Source organism: Perognathus longimembris, chromosome 14 (assembly GCF_023159225.1).
Source record: "Perognathus longimembris pacificus isolate PPM17 chromosome 14, ASM2315922v1, whole genome shotgun sequence".
In the NCBI taxonomy this organism is placed as follows: domain Eukaryota; kingdom Metazoa; phylum Chordata; class Mammalia; order Rodentia; family Heteromyidae; genus Perognathus; species Perognathus longimembris.
The window spans coordinates 55117536-55138563 of record NC_063174.1 but is presented as its reverse complement, the minus strand read 5'-3'; the positions used below and the strand labels follow the sequence as shown (position 1 = coordinate 55138563).

General features: G+C 57.8%; 1 protein-coding gene across 2 annotated transcripts in view; it reads left to right on the top strand.

Annotated features, from left to right (window-relative positions):
- Prima1 (proline rich membrane anchor 1) overlaps positions 1–20195 on the top strand; it is a 44023-nt gene extending 23828 nt beyond the window's left edge. For both annotated transcript variants that reach the window (XM_048362516.1, XM_048362515.1), the window contains exons 4-5: positions 8632–8761; positions 17375–20195. In XM_048362516.1, the coding sequence (XP_048218473.1) occupies positions 8632–8761; positions 17375–17477 (233 nt within the window). In that variant the 3' untranslated portion in view covers positions 17478–20195. The remainder of the gene's footprint in view (positions 1–8631; positions 8762–17374) is intronic.
- The last annotated feature ends 833 nt before the right edge of the window (positions 20196–21028 follow it).

Below are 21028 nucleotides of genomic sequence, written 5' to 3'. Positions count from 1 at the left end.
GAACAGGTGGGTGCCGAGTGCGTGCGTGCATTCCCACTGGAGTGATAAGGAACTAGGGAAGACTTTGGGCTCAGGTGATCACCCGGAGATGTCTGGACATGTTCCCCCTGCCCTGGTCACTTCTCAACAGCTTTGCTCTGTTCTGAAGCTGGTGACTGGGGGTGCACCTTCAGCATGCTTGGAGGGTCTGGGACAAAGACAGCGGTCAGGGAGCAGGGACTGGTTGGGCTGGGACAGCCCCCAGTGGCTGGCTGTCGATAAACAAGTCCTCGCCTCCAGGAGCCAAATAAAGAGGCTGTTTGGGTGAACACCAAGAAAACAAGGCCACAGACGAATAATTAACGATGCCAGCCAGCCACCCACTGTTCGCAGATCCCACCCTGGCCTCCGCCCTCCTTCCCTCACGCTGGCGACACGCGGTGGCTGCTCCCCGTCAGGGAGAGACACGGGCCCAATTCATAATTTTCCTTTCCTAATTAGGCTCAGGAGTGATGGAGGCGATGATTAATAATGCATTGGGGTTTTAGATGCCCCGCAGGAGCTGAGCCTGAGGACGGTACCCTTGATGAGAAATAGCCACGCGGTCACCGCGCTGGCTCGGCGCCCAGAATGCTGGGCAGAGATAAATACAGCGGAGGGGGAGAGTGGTCTGTGGAGCACCGGCCACAAGTTAAAGTCACCCGTGGAAGGATCCAGGGCCCCTCAGCCCGGGTGTGTCACCAACAGGGGGCGCAGGGCAGAGTGGGGTGCCAGCTGCCAGTGCCCCTGTCCCCTCCCTCCCCAGCCAAAGCCAACCTGAATAGCACCTCCCCACAGGGCCTTCTCTCCCTTCTCTGCAGCAGCACCTCCCCAAGAGGTGGCCTGGGGGCCCCCTGCGGGCACGGACAATGCCCACAACCGTGCTCCCCCCAAGCCTCTCCCCCCCCCCCCCGACCCCAGAGGTCAAGCTCCCAGCGTGCCATCTTTCCATGTGGGCGGTGGGCTTCCGGGCACCACCCCCGTCTCTCTGTGCGTGGCAGCTCTGCCCTTCCACAGGCCAGCCCCGCATCTCAAGCGCCACTCTTCGCTCTTCTGTCCTCCCATCCTCTACCCGGTCACAAACTGGCCTGCGGAGTGTCTCCTGAGCCTAACCCTTGCTTTCCAGAGCTGTCACTGCTCACCCTGTGTCCACGCCCCCCTCGCCTTTCTCCTAAGCCTCTTGGGAGTCAGATCTGGCCTTCCCTCTCGAGAGGCTCCAGGCTCCGCCACTTCTTATTCGTTCTCACAGCCTCCAGACCTCACACAGCCTCACCTCTTCCTAGTCCGTCCAGCGGGGAGAGGTCTCCTCCCTGCTCAGAGCAGCTAGGCTCACTCACTCAGGGATTTGGCTTTGGCCCTTCCTTCCCCGGCGCTCCTGCAGGATGAACTCCCTTGGCAACTTCCAGCCATTATTCAGACCTCACCCCTCGGGGGTGCCCTTGCCCTTACTTCATGCTGAGACCACCTGCCCTGCACTGATGTCCTCTTAGCACCCCCCCCCCCCAGCTGCCCTGCTCTGCAGGAAAGAAAGGACACCATGATGTCCGGGATGAGGCCTGCAGGATCATTTCCTGACTTTTCTGCTTCGGTCATTAACCAGAGCTTCATGACCCCTAAATCACTTAAAGGCAGAAGCCATGGAAACCCACTCCTCAAAGGGTGGGTCTCTGGGCACAGGAGAGTTGGGGTCTGTGTGGGGTGAGTGGAAGGAAGTGGGCGGATGTCCCCAGCTCTCTGATGGTACATCCCACTTCATTCCTGCCCTACCCATGGAACGGGCATGGTTGCTTTTCACAACTTGCCGTGGATAAGCCAAGATGACATGTGACTGACCAGGCCCTGATTGGAAACCAATGTTGCTGAACTGGGCAACTGATACCCCAGGAGGAGGGGCTACTGAGAGGGGCGTGGCCAGCGTGAGGAGAGGCAGCAGGACAGGGTTGGCGGGAAGGCCCCACCATTTGGCCACCCATGGGCTCAGAGAACAGGGCTGAGCAGAGGGAAGCTCCAGGTGGGACCTGAGCCTGGCAGGGAGGAGGCACTGCTCCTGGTGCGACTGAGGAGAGCAGGGAGAAGAGGTCCGGCCCGTCGCCGGATGCTTCCAGCTGGGGAGACTAGGCTGGAGTGGGGCCCCGCCCATCGCTGGCGCTCGGGAGATGCCACATGCACGGAGGTGTGGCTGAGAAGAGGATTTGGGGCTACGGTGCAGCAGTAAGGTTAGACCTGGGGTCCCAGGAAGTTCTCCTGTAGGAAGTCCAGCAGGGATGGAGGACTCGAGCTCAGAGACAGCCCTGGCGATGCCCTGACGCCTGTCCTCCGGCTCTGCGCAGGTCATGGACCAACATTTCCATCTTGAGCACCTGTAGAGCCGGGCTGGCTGGGGCGGCCGTGGAGGACGCCTCACAGGAGGACCGGGGTTCCCGTCTATCTGTCCCCCGGGGCAGCCGGGCACAGCTGGTGCACTGCCGGCCCGGGGCTGGAGGCCAGCAGGAGCTCCCAGATAGGCTGCGATCCACAGTAGGATGTGTCATCGTTTCTGGTGAAAGTCCAGCCCTCTGAGGGGCCCTGCAGAGCTGTGGGGCTAGGCCTGCACCCTCTGCCTCCCGCTCAATACAGGCAGAGGACCCATGGCTGACCGTTGCGCGTGGTCAGCTGCGTCCTGCTGCAGGAGCCGCTGGCTGAGGGAGGAAGACTTATGGAAGAGGGGTGTCTTCCTGTGGGACCCAGAAGGTAGAGACAGAATCCCATCGGCAGAGGAGGCGCGGAGGGGTCCCCCAAGCTGAGGCCCAGATGGAGGCCAGGCCCACAGCCCCCTCTTCCCTCTGGTGGAGGAGGAGGTGAGTTCAGGGCTTGGTCACAAGCGTGAAGGCCAACGTGGCTGCGAGTTCATCCCAGAAACCTAGGTCCCTCTTGGCGTCTTGTCAGGAGTGAGTTGTACCGCAGCCACCTCTGCTGTCCCTCGGGGAGGTACATGCCCCTGGCACAGGCCTCCCCAGGACTGGAGGATCCCTGAGACCCATGCATGGGAAGCAGGGGCTGAGAATCAGCCCCTTGTATCCAGAGACAATGGGGCTCTGTGTGGGGCGGGCGGGAGGCGCCCCTACCCCCCCCCCCCTTTCCCTGCTGGACCTTGGGTCCGGGTCAAGCCATTCATTGGAGTTCAGGCTTGGGAACCAAGGCCGGAGATGGAACTCTGAGTCCCACGCCCTTTGCTTGGGTGCTGTACATGAAGCAGGCTGAGCACCGTGAGGACCTGAGTCTGGTTCTCTGTACATGTCTGGCTGTTCCTCTGCTGCTCCATGCCTCAGTTTCCTCCTTTATCCCAAGGGCCCGTGAAGCAGCCCCGGACGTCGTACAAGCCACCAGCAGCGGGGGCTGGATTGGGCCCTCGAGATCATCCCACCCACACTGGGACAGACACCGATGCTTCTCCTCTGCTTCTCTTCAGCTGCCCCCAACCATCTTGTATTGATCATTTTGTAAGGCCCGCAAGTGATGTTATAAATATCTGAGTGGCCCTTGGCAGAAGACAGGTTCTCACTGGATTAGGCTGTCCCCCAAGGGAAGGCTGCATTACTCCTGCCACCTCTGTCTGGGGGTGCCACCAAGCCCATGCCAACCCCAAGACAGAGCAATGACTCCCGGCCCAGCCCAGCTGCTCCGGCCTTTGGCCTCTGTGTTTAGAGACAGGATCGTGGACCTTAGCTCATGGGAAGAGACAGGAACTGACCCCCACGACAAAGGCAACCCTGGCCAAGTGGGTGGGGAGACCCTACCAGAACTAGAAGAGAGTGGGCAAGGCAGGAAGCCTTCCTCACCTGGCCATAAATAAGTCTAATTTTCCCACAGCACAGGCAGGAAACCACTTAGGCCGCCTGGGCGTGGATCCCCATGGAGTTTGGAAGTTAGGGAGGATATCTAATGATGCATCCCCCTCCCCCTCCCCCGGGACCCAGCGAGGCCCAGCGTGTAGGCTGTGTCAGGAAGGGCACCGCGGAGGGCACAGCCAGACTCCACTGGGGGCCACGGGCAGGGTCAAGAGGCGGAGTCACAGATAAAAGGCTCCCGCGCAAGATGCGAAATCACTTTAAAAGCAAGACCATGGCTGTCACCCCATTCCTCCAGACAAGTCTGCGTGACTGCCGCCTGACTGTGACCGCGTGGCTGCAAGTGGCATCGCTCCTCAGCAGCCTGCAGCAACTCTGACTCGTTCATCCCTCTGTCGGGCGCGGTTCCCTGCTGTTGCTCAGCGCTAGGCTTCCCTCGGACCTCTGGCTCCCAGGGCTTAGCTGTGACATGTACTCGGCTGTGCCTTTGTGGCCTCAGTTTCCCCACTGTAGCGGGGAGTTTCATCCGGCCAGGCATCGTGACACCTACCTGTGTGCCGTGAAGTCACCCCTGGACTCCTGATGCCCACCACGAAACTCACAGGAAGGTGGGCAGGGAGAGCAGCTGCAGTGTCTTGTCTGGCCAGACACAGCTCTTTCTGTTGATGGTGCTCTCAGCACTTGTTGTCAGATATCCACGGTGTCTGTGCTTACTGTTGGCTCACCCTACTCCTCCATCCTAGAGTAGAGGGACCGCCTCTGCCTGTCCACAACGACTTGCAGCTGGCCAGAGCCCCCCGGACTCTCCTTGCCCAAGACACCATCCATTGTGTTTCTCCTGTCCTGGGAGATCACTGTCGTTTGTTGTCTGATATTCGCTATTTAGAGAATCAGATAGTTGGCTTGTGTTCTGGGTGGTTTGGGTGGTTCCTGGCACCCCCTCTAGGCTGGAAGAAGAAGTCCCAAAGCTTTTGTTTAGTTGTTGTTGTTGTTGTTGTTGCTGGTTTGGGGCTTGAACTAGGACCTGGGTGTCCTACTTCCCTGAGCTTTTTGCTCAAGTGCTTTACTACTTGAGCCACAGCTCCACTCGCAGCTTTTTGGTGTTTTTAATTGGAAATAAGAGTCTCATGGGCTTTCCTATCCAGCCTGGCTTTGAACCACAGTCCTCAGACCTCAGCCTCCTAAATAGCTAGGATTACAGGCATGAGCCATGGGTGGGTACCCAGCATGATGCATTCCTCCCTCCCTCCCTCCCTCCCTCCCTCCTTCCCTCTCCTCCTCCTCCTTCTTTTTCTTCTTCTTATCAGTCATGGGGCTTGAACTCAGGGCCTGGGCACTGTCCCTGAGTTCTTTTTCTCAAAGCAAGTGCTCTACCACTTGGATCCACAGCTCCACTTCCAGTTTTCGGGTGGTTAACTGGAGATAAGAGTCTCACAGGCTTTCCTGTCTAAACTGGCTTTGAACTGCGGTCCTCAGATCTCGGCCTTCTAAGCAGCTAGGATGACAGGAGTGAGCCTCCATTCTTTCATTCTTAACTGAAAAGAAGGAGGCTGGCCTGAGAGAGCCAACTTGAGCCTGGGTCCTCCTAACTTGCCCTCCCTGCCGGCCTGCTGTCGGTCCCCCTCTCTACAGGTGTCAGAAGTGCTGACTGAAGTCCACAGACACAGCCTGGTTGAGTGTCAGGAGAGCGTGTCACCCCGCCCCAGTGTCTGGACGGCTCCCACCTTCTCTGTCATGCTCAGAGGCGGCAGAGGGCAGGGGCGACCTCACTCGGGCACTTGGCAGTACTGGCGTCTCCCACTCTCCTGTCTGGCCACCTGCCTCTCCCTGGCCTCACCCCGCCTGCGTTGCCCGAGCCACCCCTTGTCCTCTCTCCAGATGACCTTCGCCCGGCCTACCAGCAAATCATGTCACAGCTTTTGGAGACTGCTGGCTCCTGGAGCAAGAGGAGCGGGTCTTAGTCAGCTTTGTCATGACTCAAGAGGCAGCTGGCGCCAGGCCTGGCCAGGGCAGCCGCGCACGGGTGATTTATCTCTGTATCTCCAGCTCCCAGTATGGAGCCGGGCACCACGCGCGCTCCGTGTGTGTCTGATGGATGGATGAGTGAACCGAGCACCTTCGAGGCGCTGTCTTCTCAAATACGAATCCCCAATCTACTCGGGACATCGTCACTAGCCGTTCAGGGTCTGGGCCTGCCGGGTACTCGAGGGGACTGGGTAGAAGGACACTCGCCCAGGGTTCAGCGCCGTCAGCACCAGCTGTGATTTGAGAAGTGACTTGAAGGAGAAGCCCCCACCCCCTTAGCAGAGAACACAAGGAAAGAGAGGATGTGACATCAGGTGCCTAGAATTTTTTTTTTGGAGGGGGGGTGGCTACAAACCTCCCCAGCTGATGAACACAGGGGTTTCCACGGACCCATTCTTCCTTACATGTAAATATTGTTCTATTTTCTTGTCATTAACATCCACAGAGGCGGGGATCAGCAATCCCCCTATTTCCAAGTGGGCAGGGGTACAGGCCGTGGCCCACACCGCACGGTTGATTTCTTGCTTCTGATCAATCCCCAGGATGGGGTGGGAGGCAATCCTCTGTGGTCTGTGGCCAGGCAGACATGGCCTTGGGGATTGCCCAGAGGGGTTGCAGCCCAAAGCAGCCTTGGTGGTGAAGATGGGGCAAGTCCTTTGGGGGTGGAGCCAGGATAGAAAGAGAAAGCCTGCTGGGATCTGAGATTTCCCACAGTGAAGTTGGGGGGGTCGGGGCGGGGCGGGATGGGAGAGAGATGGGTGCTAAGTCATCCCGGTGAGACCTGGTCAAGTCAGAGACAACCCCAAAATGAGGAAGTGAGAGGAAGGATTTGGAGTTCGATGTGAAGTCTTGGACAAGTTCCTTCAGAGTTGGTTCCTGCTTTGAATTCTGGGCTCTGTGTCTTCCCTGTGGGTGTGTCTCAGCCTAAGAGTAGCTGGTGATGTTCTGCTCCCGCCGCCGCAGCCGCAGCCGCCGTACCGCAGAAAGCATCACTAGTTGTGCTGGGGTCAGAGGATCTGAGGTCTGCCCCTAGGGCTTTGCATCTGTTAATGGGGTTTTAGCACAGATCGATCCCCTCGGCAGCAGGCTTCCTGAGGCTCCTCTGGCTGTCTGAATTCAGTAGCATCTCCATAGCTCTCTTATTTTCTCTCTCCTGATTTCTTGGCTCCACAAGGAAGGAGGGCACAGAAGTATGAGCACTTGGGCAAAGTGGCTTGGCAGCTCCTGAGGGCATCAATCACATACATCCCGTGGACCCAGCAGTCCCCCTGCTATGCGTATCCGAGAGGAATATGAAAACGGGCCTGTGTTTGCAGCAGCTTTTTTTTTTCATGGTGGACAAAAACCCGGGAGCATTGTATGTGTTTGCCCACAGGGGACTTGGTAAACAGTTGTGACACACCCACCTGGGGGAGTATTACTCAGCAATATAAAGGAACTACCGAGCTATGCAACCACACAGGTGGATCGAATAAAAGAGGCAGACATAGAAAATGAATGTTTATTGCATGCATCGCATCGATAGAGACATCAGCAGCAAGCAGACCTAATGCGTGCATTTGGAAATCAGAATAGTAGTTGCAGAAGAGTAGAGTACAGGCTAGCTAGAGAGTACTGGAAAGGTTGTGTCAGAATGGTATGTGTCTTCCACTTGTGCTCCCCGGTTGGCACAGTGGTCCGAGGGTGCACTTATGGTGGACATGGCTTTCATAAGAACAAGCCCCTCCATGCTGTGTCTGAGCAGGGCTCCCCCTGACCCTTGCACACAGAGGCAGCCCCTGGTGCCTCCTTCCGAGTGGACAGAGTGGGGCACAGTTCTGACCCTTCTACATCGCTCACATGTCTCGATGACCTGCCCAGAGCTGGCTCCGTGTGAGTCTGTCTGTCCATCGCGTGCTGCCTGTTCCCCCCACCCACCCCCACCCCAGCCCTTCCCCGCCTCTCTCCTCCCCTGCTCCCATTCCTTTCGCAGTTCTGGATGCTTCCTTCCAATCCTCCTTGGGTCTTCCCAGCAGCTCCGGTAGGTGTCTGGGCGATGTCTTTGCTTTACTCGGAGGGAAGTGAATGGGACCGGCGACATCATGCTTCAGGGGTCCCTCACACAGCTAATGCCAAAGGGTGCAGAGACGTGCACCTCCTTGAGGACCCCCTGGTGGGGGCGAGGATGGGAGGGCCTGTGGTACTGGGGACACGCGCGTCGTCAGTGGCAGGCTTCCTTACGTTTCCAACTGGCCTCCCCCCCCCCCCCACCTCAGAAAACTGCAGGTGCCCAAGCCTGGGCCCGATGCAGGCTTCAGAGAGCCAGTCTCTTGCAAGAAGCCAGCTTCAGACGCTGCCTGCTTCCATCTCTCTCCTCCCCTCGCCTTCCTCCCGCAGAGTCCCCCGTGAGCCCTGCTCCCTGCCCCCACCCACACAGGCACCGGATTTAATGCCTCAACTGAGAGAATGAGATGTTCTGTTATTTTTCATGGGAAATTAAACCTGACCCCGCTGTCAGTTAGCTCATGCCTGGGAGGATGGACGGCCGGGCAGCGCTCAGCGCAATCCAGGGCCAGGATGGAGAGGCCCAAGGGGGGGAGGAGAGGAACCGCCTGGCGGGGGGCCAGCCATGATGTCAGCTGCCTGAGGTGGGGGCCCAGAGACAGGAAAGGTCAGAGGGCCTTCCTCCAGGTGATAGATGGCCGCAGAGACGGGCGCACCTCAGACGCCGGCTGCTCCCCGTTCCTCCAGGGGAGACTCAGGCTGTTCCTGTCTCTTCCAGCTCCCAACTCTACCTCGTGCCCCACTGAGGAAAGCTGGTGGTCAGGGCTGGTGATCGTCATCGCGGTATGCTGTACCTCCCTGGTGTTTCTGACCGTGCTTGTCATCATTTGCTACAAAGCCATCAAAAGGTGAGTGCCACCCACGGTGCCTGGGACCCCAGCTGGGCCGGAGGTTCTTCTGTCACTTTGCTTTTGAAAGACAGATGATGAAGCAGAAAGAGTGTACGAACGCCTGTCTACCCTCATCCAGATTCAACAGTAGCCAAGATTCTTTTTTTTTTTTAAACTATACTTGCCATAAATCATCCCTTCTCCCCCCCCCCCCCCCCGCCCTCTTCCTTATTGCGAGACGATTTTAAAGCTGATCTCAGACATAATGCCTCTGTCACGCTTAGGGAGTTATAAGTCAGGCTCAGAGGAATGCGATAAACGCAAAATACCAAAGGGGAATGGGAGTTGATAATGTATTTTGAAGAAAGGTTGGTGTTTTTTTTTTTTTCCCTCTAATTTACTGAGGTCCAAAGAATAACTGTGGTACCTAAAGCACGTCATTTTTCACTTGGAATCTCTGTGTGATTTTGCTTTAATCATTCAAAAGCAGCAAGGCAAGCTTATCAAGTTAAAAGTCTTAAAAACAAGCCAGGCACTGGTGGCTCACATATGTAATCCAAGCTACTCAGGAAGCTAAAATCGGAGGATCACTGTTCAATGCCAGCCCCAGCAGAAAAGTTCATGAGACTCTTATCTCCAATTAACCACCAAAAATCCAGAAGTAGAGTCATGGCTCAAGTGGAAGAGCTCTAGCCTTGAGCAAAAAGGCTAAGGGACAGTGTCTAAGCTTTGAGTTCAAGCCCTAGTACTGCCGCACACACAGACACAGACAGACAGACAGACAGACAGACACACACACACACACACACACACACACACACACACACACACCTTACCACAAGCACCTGACCTGCACATAGCCTGAGAGCCAGGAAAAGTCCGGGAGCATCTGGTACCTGACAGAAGACCCATGACAGCAGGGGGCACTGGCACTCCGAACAGGCCTAGCCCTGGGCCTGTGCTTCCCAGGGAAAGCCCTCTCCTAGAGACCAGGAGACACCTGCTCCCTCCTGGTACTCCTCAGCCAGTGCTCACTCCTTTCTCCTGGGTGCTCCCCCTTTCACCTGCTCGCTGTCTTTTCCTCATCAGGAGCTAGAGAGCTGCTGTGCGGAGGATGGCACAACCAGGGAGAGTGAAGCCAGACTTTGAACCTAGAACCGAAGCCCAGCCCTGATCGCTGCAAAGTGTTGCATCATTTACAATAAGTTCAACTCATGTTGTGGCTAAGGACATATCCCCCCGCCCCCATTCCATTCCATTTGTCCTCAGGGCTGTGGAAGAGGGAGCTCTGTGGATGTGGTGGAGATGTCTGTGCCCCTCCCTACCTCACCACAAGGACAGAGACCCAGGGGGCAGGGCCCTGGCCTTGGCACGATCAGACCAAGGCTCTGCCATTACTCAGCTAACCCCAGGAAGGAGGGACCTTGAGGAGGGAAGGGGCTTGGGGGGGGGGGGTGCTGGTGGCCTGCAGTGGCTGTTGAGGAGCAATGGTGCCTCCAGCAGAGTTGGGGCTAAGCAACTGCTAGACTGGGAGGATTTTCACTCCAGGCAATGGCACCTGGGCTCCGGGGTCCCAGGAAGTTCCGCCCCTCCCCCGGGGACCTGCGTCGTCGATTGCAGGCTGAGCGGGCTGCCCTGAGACTGGACCTCTGGGAGCTACTGAGGGTTTGCTGCAGCACTGGGGCCTTGGCTGCCAGTCCCCTGCTCACCTTTGGGAGATGAGCTCAGCATAACCTTTCGTAGGTTCAGAGCCTACAAAAAGCCAGGCGTGCCCACCTCCTGCCTCAAGCGCCCCCTGAAGAAATGGGTTTTCCTGCCTCCTATAGGAGGGGAAGGGAATGTAGCAGAAGGAACTCCCATCAATGCCTCTGGGCAGGAGAGGCTTTCCTGCAGTGGTTTCCTTCCAGGGGAGTGGGCATGGCTCTGCTCTAGGGCATCTTTCTAGGCACGTGGGCTGGCTGTTCCAAGCAGCAAAGCTATCTGGTGGGATGCTTTGGGCCCCAGAGAGACAGGAAAGACTAGGACATTGTGGCCTTGGTGCCTTCAGAGAGCAGGAGTCTCCCACATATTCAAGGACTTCCAACAGGGACTGTGATTGGAACTGCCGGACATGCAATCCCAAGACAGGGAAGATCGGGCCGTATCTTCCCCCAACCTCCACTACCTCCTGCGTCTTCATGGATGACCCCGATGGCCAAACAGGAGTCCAAGGGGAACCAGGGCAGCGGAGGCCAGCCTCCTGGGGCATAGGACAGGGAGAGAATGGGCAGCTGGGGGTGGACCCTGCGGCCCCACCATTTCCGCCCAGCCTTCTACCCTCAATCCAGGGAGAGAGTCCCGGTGCAGGCGGATATTGAATTACACGAGGGGGCCCGCAGCACCGGTCCCAGGGAAGGTGGGGGCACGGCTGAGTCCCTGGGGGAGAAGGAAGTTCCCACCTGGTGGGCAAGGGCATCTCCCGGAGCCCATCTCGCCTGTTAGCAGCATTGGTGTTGCCCCGGGACCACAGTGGTCCTTCTGTAAATTCATTTGAAACACGCCTTTCCTCTCACCACGTAAAACCACGAAAAGGCAAATTCAGTGGTGCACACCACTCTTTAATCTTTTTTTTTTTTAAACCCTCACAGCTACAAGTCCCAAGGGAGTTTTTTCTAAGCCATCTTTGTAAAAGGCCCTAGCACAGGTGGAAGGTTCTAGAATTGGCTAGGAAGGTGATTCTGGAGATGCCAGGTTGACATTTGGGGATGTCATCAAAGGGAACCCAGGAGGCACCCCTAAAGTGCCCTCACATCTGTGCCCTAGCTGCGGGGGTGGGGGGGTGGGGGAGGGGCGGGCGAGAGCCTGGATCTGGTCAGCTTTTAGGCGCAGATTTGGAGACTAGCCCCGGCACTCCATCCGGGGCTCTGCACCGCTTCCCAGGTGCTCATCGCTGGCGCTCACGGCCAAGCCACTGGTCGTAGACGCTCCGGTGCCTCAGAAGCCCATTGGCTGGCACAGGGCTGCTCAGGATGTCAGCATCAGCCCCCATGTGTCCACTGAACACTTCCCGGGGCCCCAGGAGGTGCCAGGGACACAAAGGTGACCAGGTGAGTGGAAGGAGGGGATTAAGCATGACACCAGCAAACTACCAGAGGGAGCAGGTTAAAAGACTGTACGTGCTATGAAGAGGAAAAAGTAGGTTGTGGTAAGGAAGTTTGGGGTGCCGCTTTCCCCGCCCAGAGTCAGGGGTATCATGTGCTTGCCTTTAGAGGGTGCTGAGTGGTTAGGAAGCGAGGTTAGGGCTTTGCCTGCTTATTGCAACTTTTTAGTTTAATTTTTATGCTTACCAGAGTAATCCTACACATCGTTTCCAAATGGCAAATCATTCCCCAAGGGCTATGAAGAAAACCAACAGTCCTTGGCCTTCGCCTCCTCTTCCCTCAGTCTCCTTAAGAGGCAGATACTGTGTGTGTGTGTGTGTGTGTGTGTGTGTGTGTGTGAGAGAGAGAGAGAGAGAGAGAGAGAGAGAGAGAGAGAGAGAGATCTACCACTTGATCCACAGCTCCATTTCCAGCTTTTTTGCTGGTTAATTGGAGCCAAGAGTCTCACAGACTTTTCTACCCCAGCTGGCTTCAAACCCCGATCCTCAGATCTCAGTTTCCTGAGCAGCTCCAGGCATGAGCCACCAGCGCCGGGCTAGGTGGCCGCTTTTAATTGCTTTCTTTGGTATTTCTCCATAGATTCTAAGTGATTGGCAGGCAGCCATTTAAACAGTGCTTATTGATGTTCCGCTACAGAAGACAGCAAGGTCAGCACCCTTAAATCCCAGTGTACCCTCCGCATAACACCCCCGGGTGAGGCCCAGACCCCGCAGATCGACTTTGGTGTGACAGTGTCCATATGGGCTGTGCTGAGCCACTCAGTGTGCTGTGCTGGTTCTTCCTCTGGCCCACAGTGCTCCTCTGGATGTGGTCAATACCTGGCTCCCAGGGTCTCAAGGAGACCCTGTCCCCTCAGCAGGGAGACCTCGGCCTCTGTGGGCTCTCAATCTCCACCTCCAGCTTGAGTCCTTCCCCACATTGTAGACTCACTGGACCTTCATCGAACGACATGACATGTGTGCCTTATTTTTCAAGCTTCGGGTGGCATGGAGAAGGGCTGCTTCTTACTGACCCTGTGGGCTGTCAGAGAGGGGCACAGCCTCCAAGGTCAAGGGTCAACCTCTTGTTTGCCATCTGAGAACAAGTTCTGGTCTGCCTCCCCTGCTCTGGTCCCTGCTCTTTGCTTCTGTAGAGGGAAGGGCACTGGTCATACATGGGCCTGTGCAGGCGTGTCTGAGGGGCGTGTCCACGTGCGTGTGAAGCGGCTTCACTTATCTCTTCCGATTTGTGCCTGGCACAGCCGTCTGGCCCTTAGGGACTGCTTGGTGGCTGTTTCTGAACATGAATAGAGACTTGTTTACAGAGGCGTGCCTGATTCCGTGTTTTAATTGGATCAATGCTATGTAGAATTCCAGCACACTTAGTCCCCCTTCCCACCCCCCCCCCCCCACCATCTGGGAGAGTGATGTGGAACCTGGTTTTGGAATGGAGAACATGCCCAGTTTTCAGTGCCCAGCCCCCACTCCTTCCCCAGCGCCCTTCCCTGGGCCCTCCGTGGTCTTGGCTCCCCCCAGTCTCTGGGATGCACACTGGGGCCCGACTCCACCCCCCAGCAGGGAGGACAGGGCTGCAGGACTGGACTGGAACTCGCCATCCACCCTCAGCTCACTACAAACTGCAGGGGTCTGGGACTCGCCTTGAAGTGTCTGGGAGCCCTGAGGCCGTGACACTGGGGTGACCTCATGACCAAGCCTCTGTGGCCAGATGGGGGGGTCCATGCAAATACACTCACCTTCCCATCTCCCTGCTGCCCATGCCCCTTGGCCCTACCCCCAGATGCCCTCGGGCTCAGCCTCCGGCCTGGTGTCCAGTCGGCACAGTTTCTCTTACTGAGTCTGGGCCTCTTCCAGTCAAATGCTGGGCACCGGCAATGGCCTCGGCCGCTGGGAGACCCTCTGATGTCCTTTGGTGCCTCGGTGACATCCTGGGCTTAAGACTCAGTCCCGTGCCTAGGGCCAGCACTCTTTCCCCTGGTCTCCCTGCTGTCTGGGAGAATGTTTGACATTTCTCCCAACAGCACACAGACTTCCCCTGAGGTTTAGGAGCTGCCGTTTCTCACCATCATTGCCACAGGCGCCCTCCGTGAACTCGGCCAAGAGGAGCAGGGAGGGTGTGAGGGTCCTGACGCAACTGAGGTGCTCAGCTCCGAGAAGAGGAGGGGGAATGAGAGGCAGCGGCGGGGAGTCGCCGAGGGGCTCCATCCACACCCCTTCCTCCAGGCAGCCCATGTACACGGCTCCATCCACACGCCTGCCTTTCTCCAGGGAGCCCGCCCACACGCCCCCCCCACCCCCCGGGCAGCCCGCCCACACGCCCCCCGCCGGGCAGCGGGGCCGTGGATCCTTCCTCAGCAGCAAGCACGGCACTGGGTGACGCTTCGTGGGCCGCCCTTTTGGTCTGGAGTTAGGACGTGCGTTGTCTATAGTAGATCTACAGTCAGAGGAGCCTCACGTGAACCTCTGCGGCATGTGTGCGTGCAGGGGTGAGTGTGTGTGAGAGTGTGCACACGCGTATGTACACACTACCGATCCCAGGCAGTGGCAGGATGGGAGCCTTTGAAAAGGAGGCCTGGGGGGTGGGGGGGTCCTGACACCTCTGCTGCATTCAAAGCAAATCCTCTCCTGGGGCAGGTGAGACAGGAAGGGAGCTGGGCAGCCCTTCCCCTTCCTCCCTCCCCCTCCTCCCTCCCTGCCTCCCTCCACAGGCTGCGCAGGACTCGGCTCTCTGGTGCTAAGTTGTCATCTCATTAGCAGCTGGGCCCAAGAGGGCTGCCTGGGCTCTGCCCTGCTTGGCCAGGTCGGAGGAGGTGCCGGTGGCGCCGTTTCTGCGCCCTCAAGATGGTGCCGCAAGAACTTTGGGCCCAGCCCTGCCGGGGGACAGCACAGAGCTCCCGTGGCTGGCCAGGCCCAGCGGGGGGCAGGAGGTCTCCAGGTGGGACCGTGCTGCCTCCTTCCCAGGAGCCCTGGGCACAGCCAAGGAGAAGCTCACGCGCCTTTCTCTTGGTTTTAGGAGCCATGCCATTTAAGGAGCCCTGGGTGGCCATCTGCCTGGACCGGGGTGGCCATGTCTTCCCTTGGCTTGACTGGCCCGCCGGGAGCCGGCCAACTCCCTCTAGCACTTCCGGACGCTCAGAGGGAGCGTTAGGTAGGATGCCCGGGCAGACGGGAGCAGTCTCCTCCTGCCGCCACCTCTCCCACGGTGGCGCCGAGAGCTAACGTGTACTTACTCTATGCCGGAGATCGTCCAGGTGCTGGACGCGCACTAACGCGTTTAATCCTCCCAACACGCCTCCTAAGCGGGGGCCACGGTCATGCTCGTTTGTATACACCAGGAAACGGAGGCACAGAAAGGTTGTGCAGCTTGCCAGGTCCACCATGCAACACCAGACTTGGTGAACGGGGGGGAGTCGCTCTGTGGGAAAATCCAGCTCTCATTGGAATCCGGGAAGGTTTGGGGGCGGGGAGGGGGGATAGCGGGGAGCAGAGCCCAGGGAGCACATTGGTAGAGGATGTGGCTTTGGTGCTAGGGGAGAAGCAGGCAGAGTCGACTTCTCGGGAAAGCCCTCATCACCTCCCGCCCCTGCCTGGCCGAGACCAGTGAGCAGCCCCGTGAATTAGTTGTAGGGCACTGTGAGCATCCGGGGCTCGAGGTAAATGTGGCCGGTGGCCTCCTGGCCCTGCGGGGCTTTGGGAATCTCTGAGGACTGGAGGGAGGCTTTCCTGTGTCCCAGGGAGTGGCTGCTGGGAACACCGACCCAGTTGTGACGGTGACTGGGCCAGATAGGAGCGGTGTGGGTGGCGATGATCAAGGCTCCGCCGCCATCTGCCTTGAGGGCCTCCCCAAGTCAAAGCCCTCGCTAAGCCTCAGTTTCCCCATGAAATGACCCCAACTCCAGCCTAGCTTCTTCAGGGGAGTGAGGAGAGACGGGGATATCTCTGACTGCAAGTGTTTTACATAAAGCACGATGCACCGTGGACCCAGTGTGGGTTTGATGCCCCGTCTGGTGGGTGCTGTGTGGGCACCTTTTCTTGTGAAGAAAAGGGAACAACGGTGGACAGACTTGGCCTCAGGGTGTTGTCTGAGGCCTGAGGATCCCACTCAGGGCACCGCGGGCGGTCTCCTTGAATTCCCCTCTCCCCTCAGGTCACTCAGCCTCCCTCCTAGGGGCTTCGAACCCGTCACCAAGTTCCACGGTTGCTTTGGCAAGCTCTGGGCATACTTAAGACAACCCCATCCCGAGCTTTTGGTGATCACCGTAAATATTCAGTTTAGACAACGCGAGAGTCAGTTCTGGCTCGACGCCAGCACCCCTGGGGACAGGAGTGATGCCCCCATGGGAATCCAGTGCACCCAAGGGGCGGCTGTGTGGCGGCGTGGAGCTGGTTGTGGGCACACAGGGTAGGGGCCAAAGCCCTCCCGAATGAGCCAGGCCAGAAAGAGGCCTTGTGCAGAGAGATCTCAGCCCTTCAGCGGGTGAGCAAGCGCCTTCTCAAAGCCTCTGGCCCAGCCTTCCTGACCTCCTGTGTGCATAGGAGAGATGGCTGTTGGGGCTCGGTGACCTCTGGGACGAGCTTCAGGTGATTCAGTGTCAAGCATGCCAAAGCCACTGGTGTGTACTAACGAATGGAGCTTGGGGACTGCCATCGTCCCCACTGGTCTCCTATCACCGCTATCAGCACCACCAGTACCACCACCGCCTCCACCACATCACCAAAGCAATCCCTACCCCGTCAGCATCACCGTGGCCACCATTACCGCTAGCTAGCCTGCTGCCTCCTTTCCCACTGTTCCCAATACAACCACCACACCGTCATCTCCAAGGTCATGATCACCAACCACCAGCACCCCTCCAGCCTCCTCCACCATCAGTGCCAGTACCACCAACACTGCCACCAGCAGCACCACTCCCACCTCCTCCACCCACATGACCGGTACAGCCATCACCATTACCAGTGAGACCATCACCTACCACCATTAGCACCGCTGCTGCCTCCTCTACCATCATTACCAATGCAGCCGCCTCCGTTAGCACCACTACCAGCACGAGCCTCATGGTACCGGCATTCCCTTTAGCGCGTTTTTCTATATGCTTTTGGCCTCACAAAACCCAGTCACTAATACCGCTCTTCTCCTAACCATCCATACTCGCAAATAGTCATCTTGAACTGTGGGCTCATGATCAAAGGAACTGATCAAGCCTTGATCATCCTGGGCTTGTCTGGCCATTCTGGTTGGCCCAGGAAAGTCTCCGTTCAGGCTTGTTGTTGTCTCATTCCCCTCGCTCCCCCTCAACCGTGACCTGGTTTACATGCTCAATTAGAATCTTATCTAGCTTCTGATTGACTCCACAAGGCCCCGCAGGCCACAGACCTTAACCCCTCACGGCCTGGAGGGCTTGGACCCAGGCTGGGACACCTCTCCCGCAGTGCTGATGACTAACCATGTCCGTGCCTCCCCCTCCCCTTGCCTCCCCGCCTTCAACCCCTTCCAGGAAACCACTGAGAAAAGAAGAAAATGGCACCAGCGTTGCTGAGTACCCCATGAGCTCTGCACAGGGCACCAAAGGGGTGGAGGTGAACAGCGCGGTGGTGTGAGTCTGCAGGCCCTGCACCCACTGGCCGGAAGGACACCTGAGTGGCACTCGTGGACATGGGAAGGTGGTGGGCACGAGCTGACCCTGGTCTTGTCCAGGACTTCATGCCTTGTAGACCTGGAGCCTCCGGAAGGAGAAAAAACAAAAACAAAAACATTCTCTTCCCAGGCTGGCCCCGGTCAGCCCCGGGCAGGGCAGCACCGACGCCAGGCTGAGCCCAGCCCCCCCTGCATGTAGCGCCTGGGGCGGTGGCGTGGCCCGAGGCCTTCCACATCCCGCTCTTTATCTTGTATCGGGCCCGCTCATGTCCCCAGAGGGCCTGGCTGTCTCCCAGGGCACGGAGGCACCCCTGTGAGTCACAAGCAAGCTGATCTAGGGCCTGGAACACCTTTCCTCCTCCAGGAAGCCCATGTGCTTTGCTGTGGACATCCCAACAGAAGCCATCAGCGTCGCCTTGAGACAGACACACCCCTTCCAAAGGTGCTCCCCACACCTCTGTCTGTCCCCCCCCCCCCCACTTGCCATCGTCCTCAGGCCTGCCTGCCCCACCTACACCCCAGCCCGGGCCTCCTGACCGTCTGTCCAGCCTGCAGAACTCCCTAGGAGCGCGGGCACAGGGGACCTGGGAGCCCAGGCCACAAGCGGCCTGGGAAGAACAGAGGCCCCCGCACCTGCGGTCAAGACAGACCCACACCTGACCCTGAAGGAACTGAGCATCCACGTGAGCCAGGCCCTGCCTTGCCGGGCAGAGGCCACCACTCGTGCCAAAACCACTGGGACACCGTCATAGGTCGATGCTTGCCTGGCATTGTGTCCTGACAACAGTCCTCGGAGTCCTGGCTGTGGTACCCGCAGAGCCCCCAGAAGGAGGCAGCTGTCTTCCCGTGTATGTCCCGTGTCTGTGAGTCTGCCTGTGGTCCGGTGTTCTCACTGTGGAGCCCTCCTGAATGTGGGAAGGAGGGGAGGGGAGGAGAGGTCCCCTCCCGGGTGACTTGGCCTGGTGACCGTGGAACGGGCTACATTGAGGAGGGCGGCAGAGGTAGAGGCCTGGCGATTGTGTGCCGCTTGGCAAGTTAGGGAGGAGGTAGTTCTCGGCCCCATAGCTCCCCACACCACCCTTTGCCCTGCCCTGAAGGAACGGGCCCATTCGAGGGTTGGCCCCTCAAGCTGGGTGGATCTGGTTTGCTCTGCTGTGCCCGTCATTATGAGCTACAAGTGAGACTTTCACACCCAGGTAAGATTGACAGGCATGAGTCTCCATCGGGGCCCAAGGACACAGTGTCCCAGAGCCTTGTGTCTCCAGGTCTGTAGTGTCATCCTGATGCAGGCTTTCGTCCTTGGCTTTCGCCCTCTGTTTCCATTTGGCTTTAAATGTCACCTCCCAGTGCACGTGGGCATCCGAGTAGGGATGCCGATGATAGCCTTGCCCTTAATTGCTTCCTGCCCGACCCAGGTGAGCACTTGGGAGGCAGAACGTGGTGATAAATAGGTCCGAGGAGGAAGGTGAGGTGTTGAAAGGACAGGGAGCCTCGTAGGCCGCACGCCGGGCACTGGCCCCTGCTGCTGCAGCCTCCTGCTTCCTGCTGGGTCTGCCTGTGCCCACGGCGGACGTGGGCCAGGCCACGATCCTGATCCTCGAAATGCGCCACTCTGGGATCCCCTGGGGTGAAAGACCTGTGACCTGGGCTGGAGGGGAATTACTGGCCCCGGGGATCTAGAGTACTAGGATGGCTCGGGAAAGGGTTGGGCGGGCTCTGGCTTTCCCACACACGAATCCTTGACTTTGGTTTAAACCCAGGAAACCTTGAATCTGCAGTTAACCTGCAGGAACTGTGGCCAAATCATCCATTACCCTTGATTCCCCCCTAAGAGAGCCAGGACTCCAGGGGGGCACAGCAATTCCCCCTCCACAGGACCCGTCATCCCTCCTCCCCTGTAGAGAAAACCAAGGGAAGGCCCTAGTTTTTCAAGAGGGTTCAGCTGAGCCCCATTCAGTTGCCCAAACCTACGACTGGCCATTCCAAGAACACACGGAACAGCAAGAGCCCCGCCTGGTGTTTAGTTCACATGACGAGTACATACGTAAAACCTTCCCAGCCCAGGTGAGGGGACGGCATCCCAGACACAGACCTGTTCTCAGACAGCCCCAGCATGGCGGTCAGGGGTAAAGCCCCATGACTTCTCTGTATTTTCTCTGATGTTTCCGCCACATTTAAGCCTGAGATAAGAGCTCAGTGACAGTTCAGGATCTCCCAAAGTTACCAGGTATTCCATCGGGGCCTCTCGAAGTTTTGGAAGAGAGACTAATAGGTGTACAAATATAGACAAATATATATAGCTATATATATTTAAAGAGCTATCTATACATATATATATATATATAGTAACTGTACTCCACTTCTGTACAAAGTATGATTTCAACAGCCCAGGTAGCGTGACACCTGTTCTGCATGAGTTGTAAAACTCCCGAGCTCTGCCTTCTTCGCGCCACGCCGCGCATGCGAGAAGGTGACTCGGTCCTGGAGTTCTGTCTCAATGGACAAACACACAAGCCGATGCCATCTTGTCCACCAGCAAGCCGCTCATGTCAGTTCACGCTGAGACTCGTGGGTAGGAAGTGGGCCTGGCAGCCCTGGGGTGCTGTATGCTATGTTACAAGGAAAGAAGCACTATGACTTATGACTTTTTTATTTTCAATAAAAATATACTTCTAAAGATGGCTGTTGCGGTGTATGTGGTGAGCCCAGGGTTCTGGACATAGGATGGAAGGGCGGAAGGGTGGGCTGGGGAGGGCGACTTCGCTGAGGTCGGATCCTTGAGCTCAATCTATTATTCTATCCAAACAGCGCCCTCCTCCCCACTGCCCCCCACCTCTTGATCCCAGACTAGACCCTTCCCAGTCTTGATCGGGCCTCACTGGTCCTCCTGAACCCAGGGCTGGGAAGGTCCCAGAAGGAGCCAGTTATCCTGGTGAGAGACAGCAGGTCAGCTGACCACACAGGAGGGGAGCTTGGGGTCTAGATCTATGGCCAGTGTCCTGTGCTATGTCTGTCCCTGGCACCTGGCTGCCCAGCCTGCCCCATGCAGTTGACCCCTGCCCTGTGTCCCCCCAGCAAAGGAGCCCGGGGAGCCCAGGCCCGCCCAGGCTCATCTACCCGGGAGGAAGGGCCACCTCCTGGTGGGGGGGGGCACCAACGCACCCCTCCCTTTCAGCACCTTAGGGACTGCTAGGCCTCTCAGACAGGCCAAGAGAGATGCGAGAAAGGAGGGGAAACGGTTTCCTTTCTATTTTTTAAAATTACCTTTAAGTAGTTGTGCCAAGGAGTTGCCATTGAACGAGGCAGTCTGTACGCACAATAGCTCTGTGTCGACGTCACCGACTTGGAATCCACTGGTCACACCTGAGGGGCCCTCACCCCAGACTCTCGCCACAGCTGGGGGAGATGAGGGGCTCTGCTACCCCGTTCCCCGGCTGCCCGCGACCTCAGAGGGAGCCCAGGGAGGGACACTGAAGGGGTCTTGTGGGCTCAGAGCTGGGGCAGTGCCTCAGCT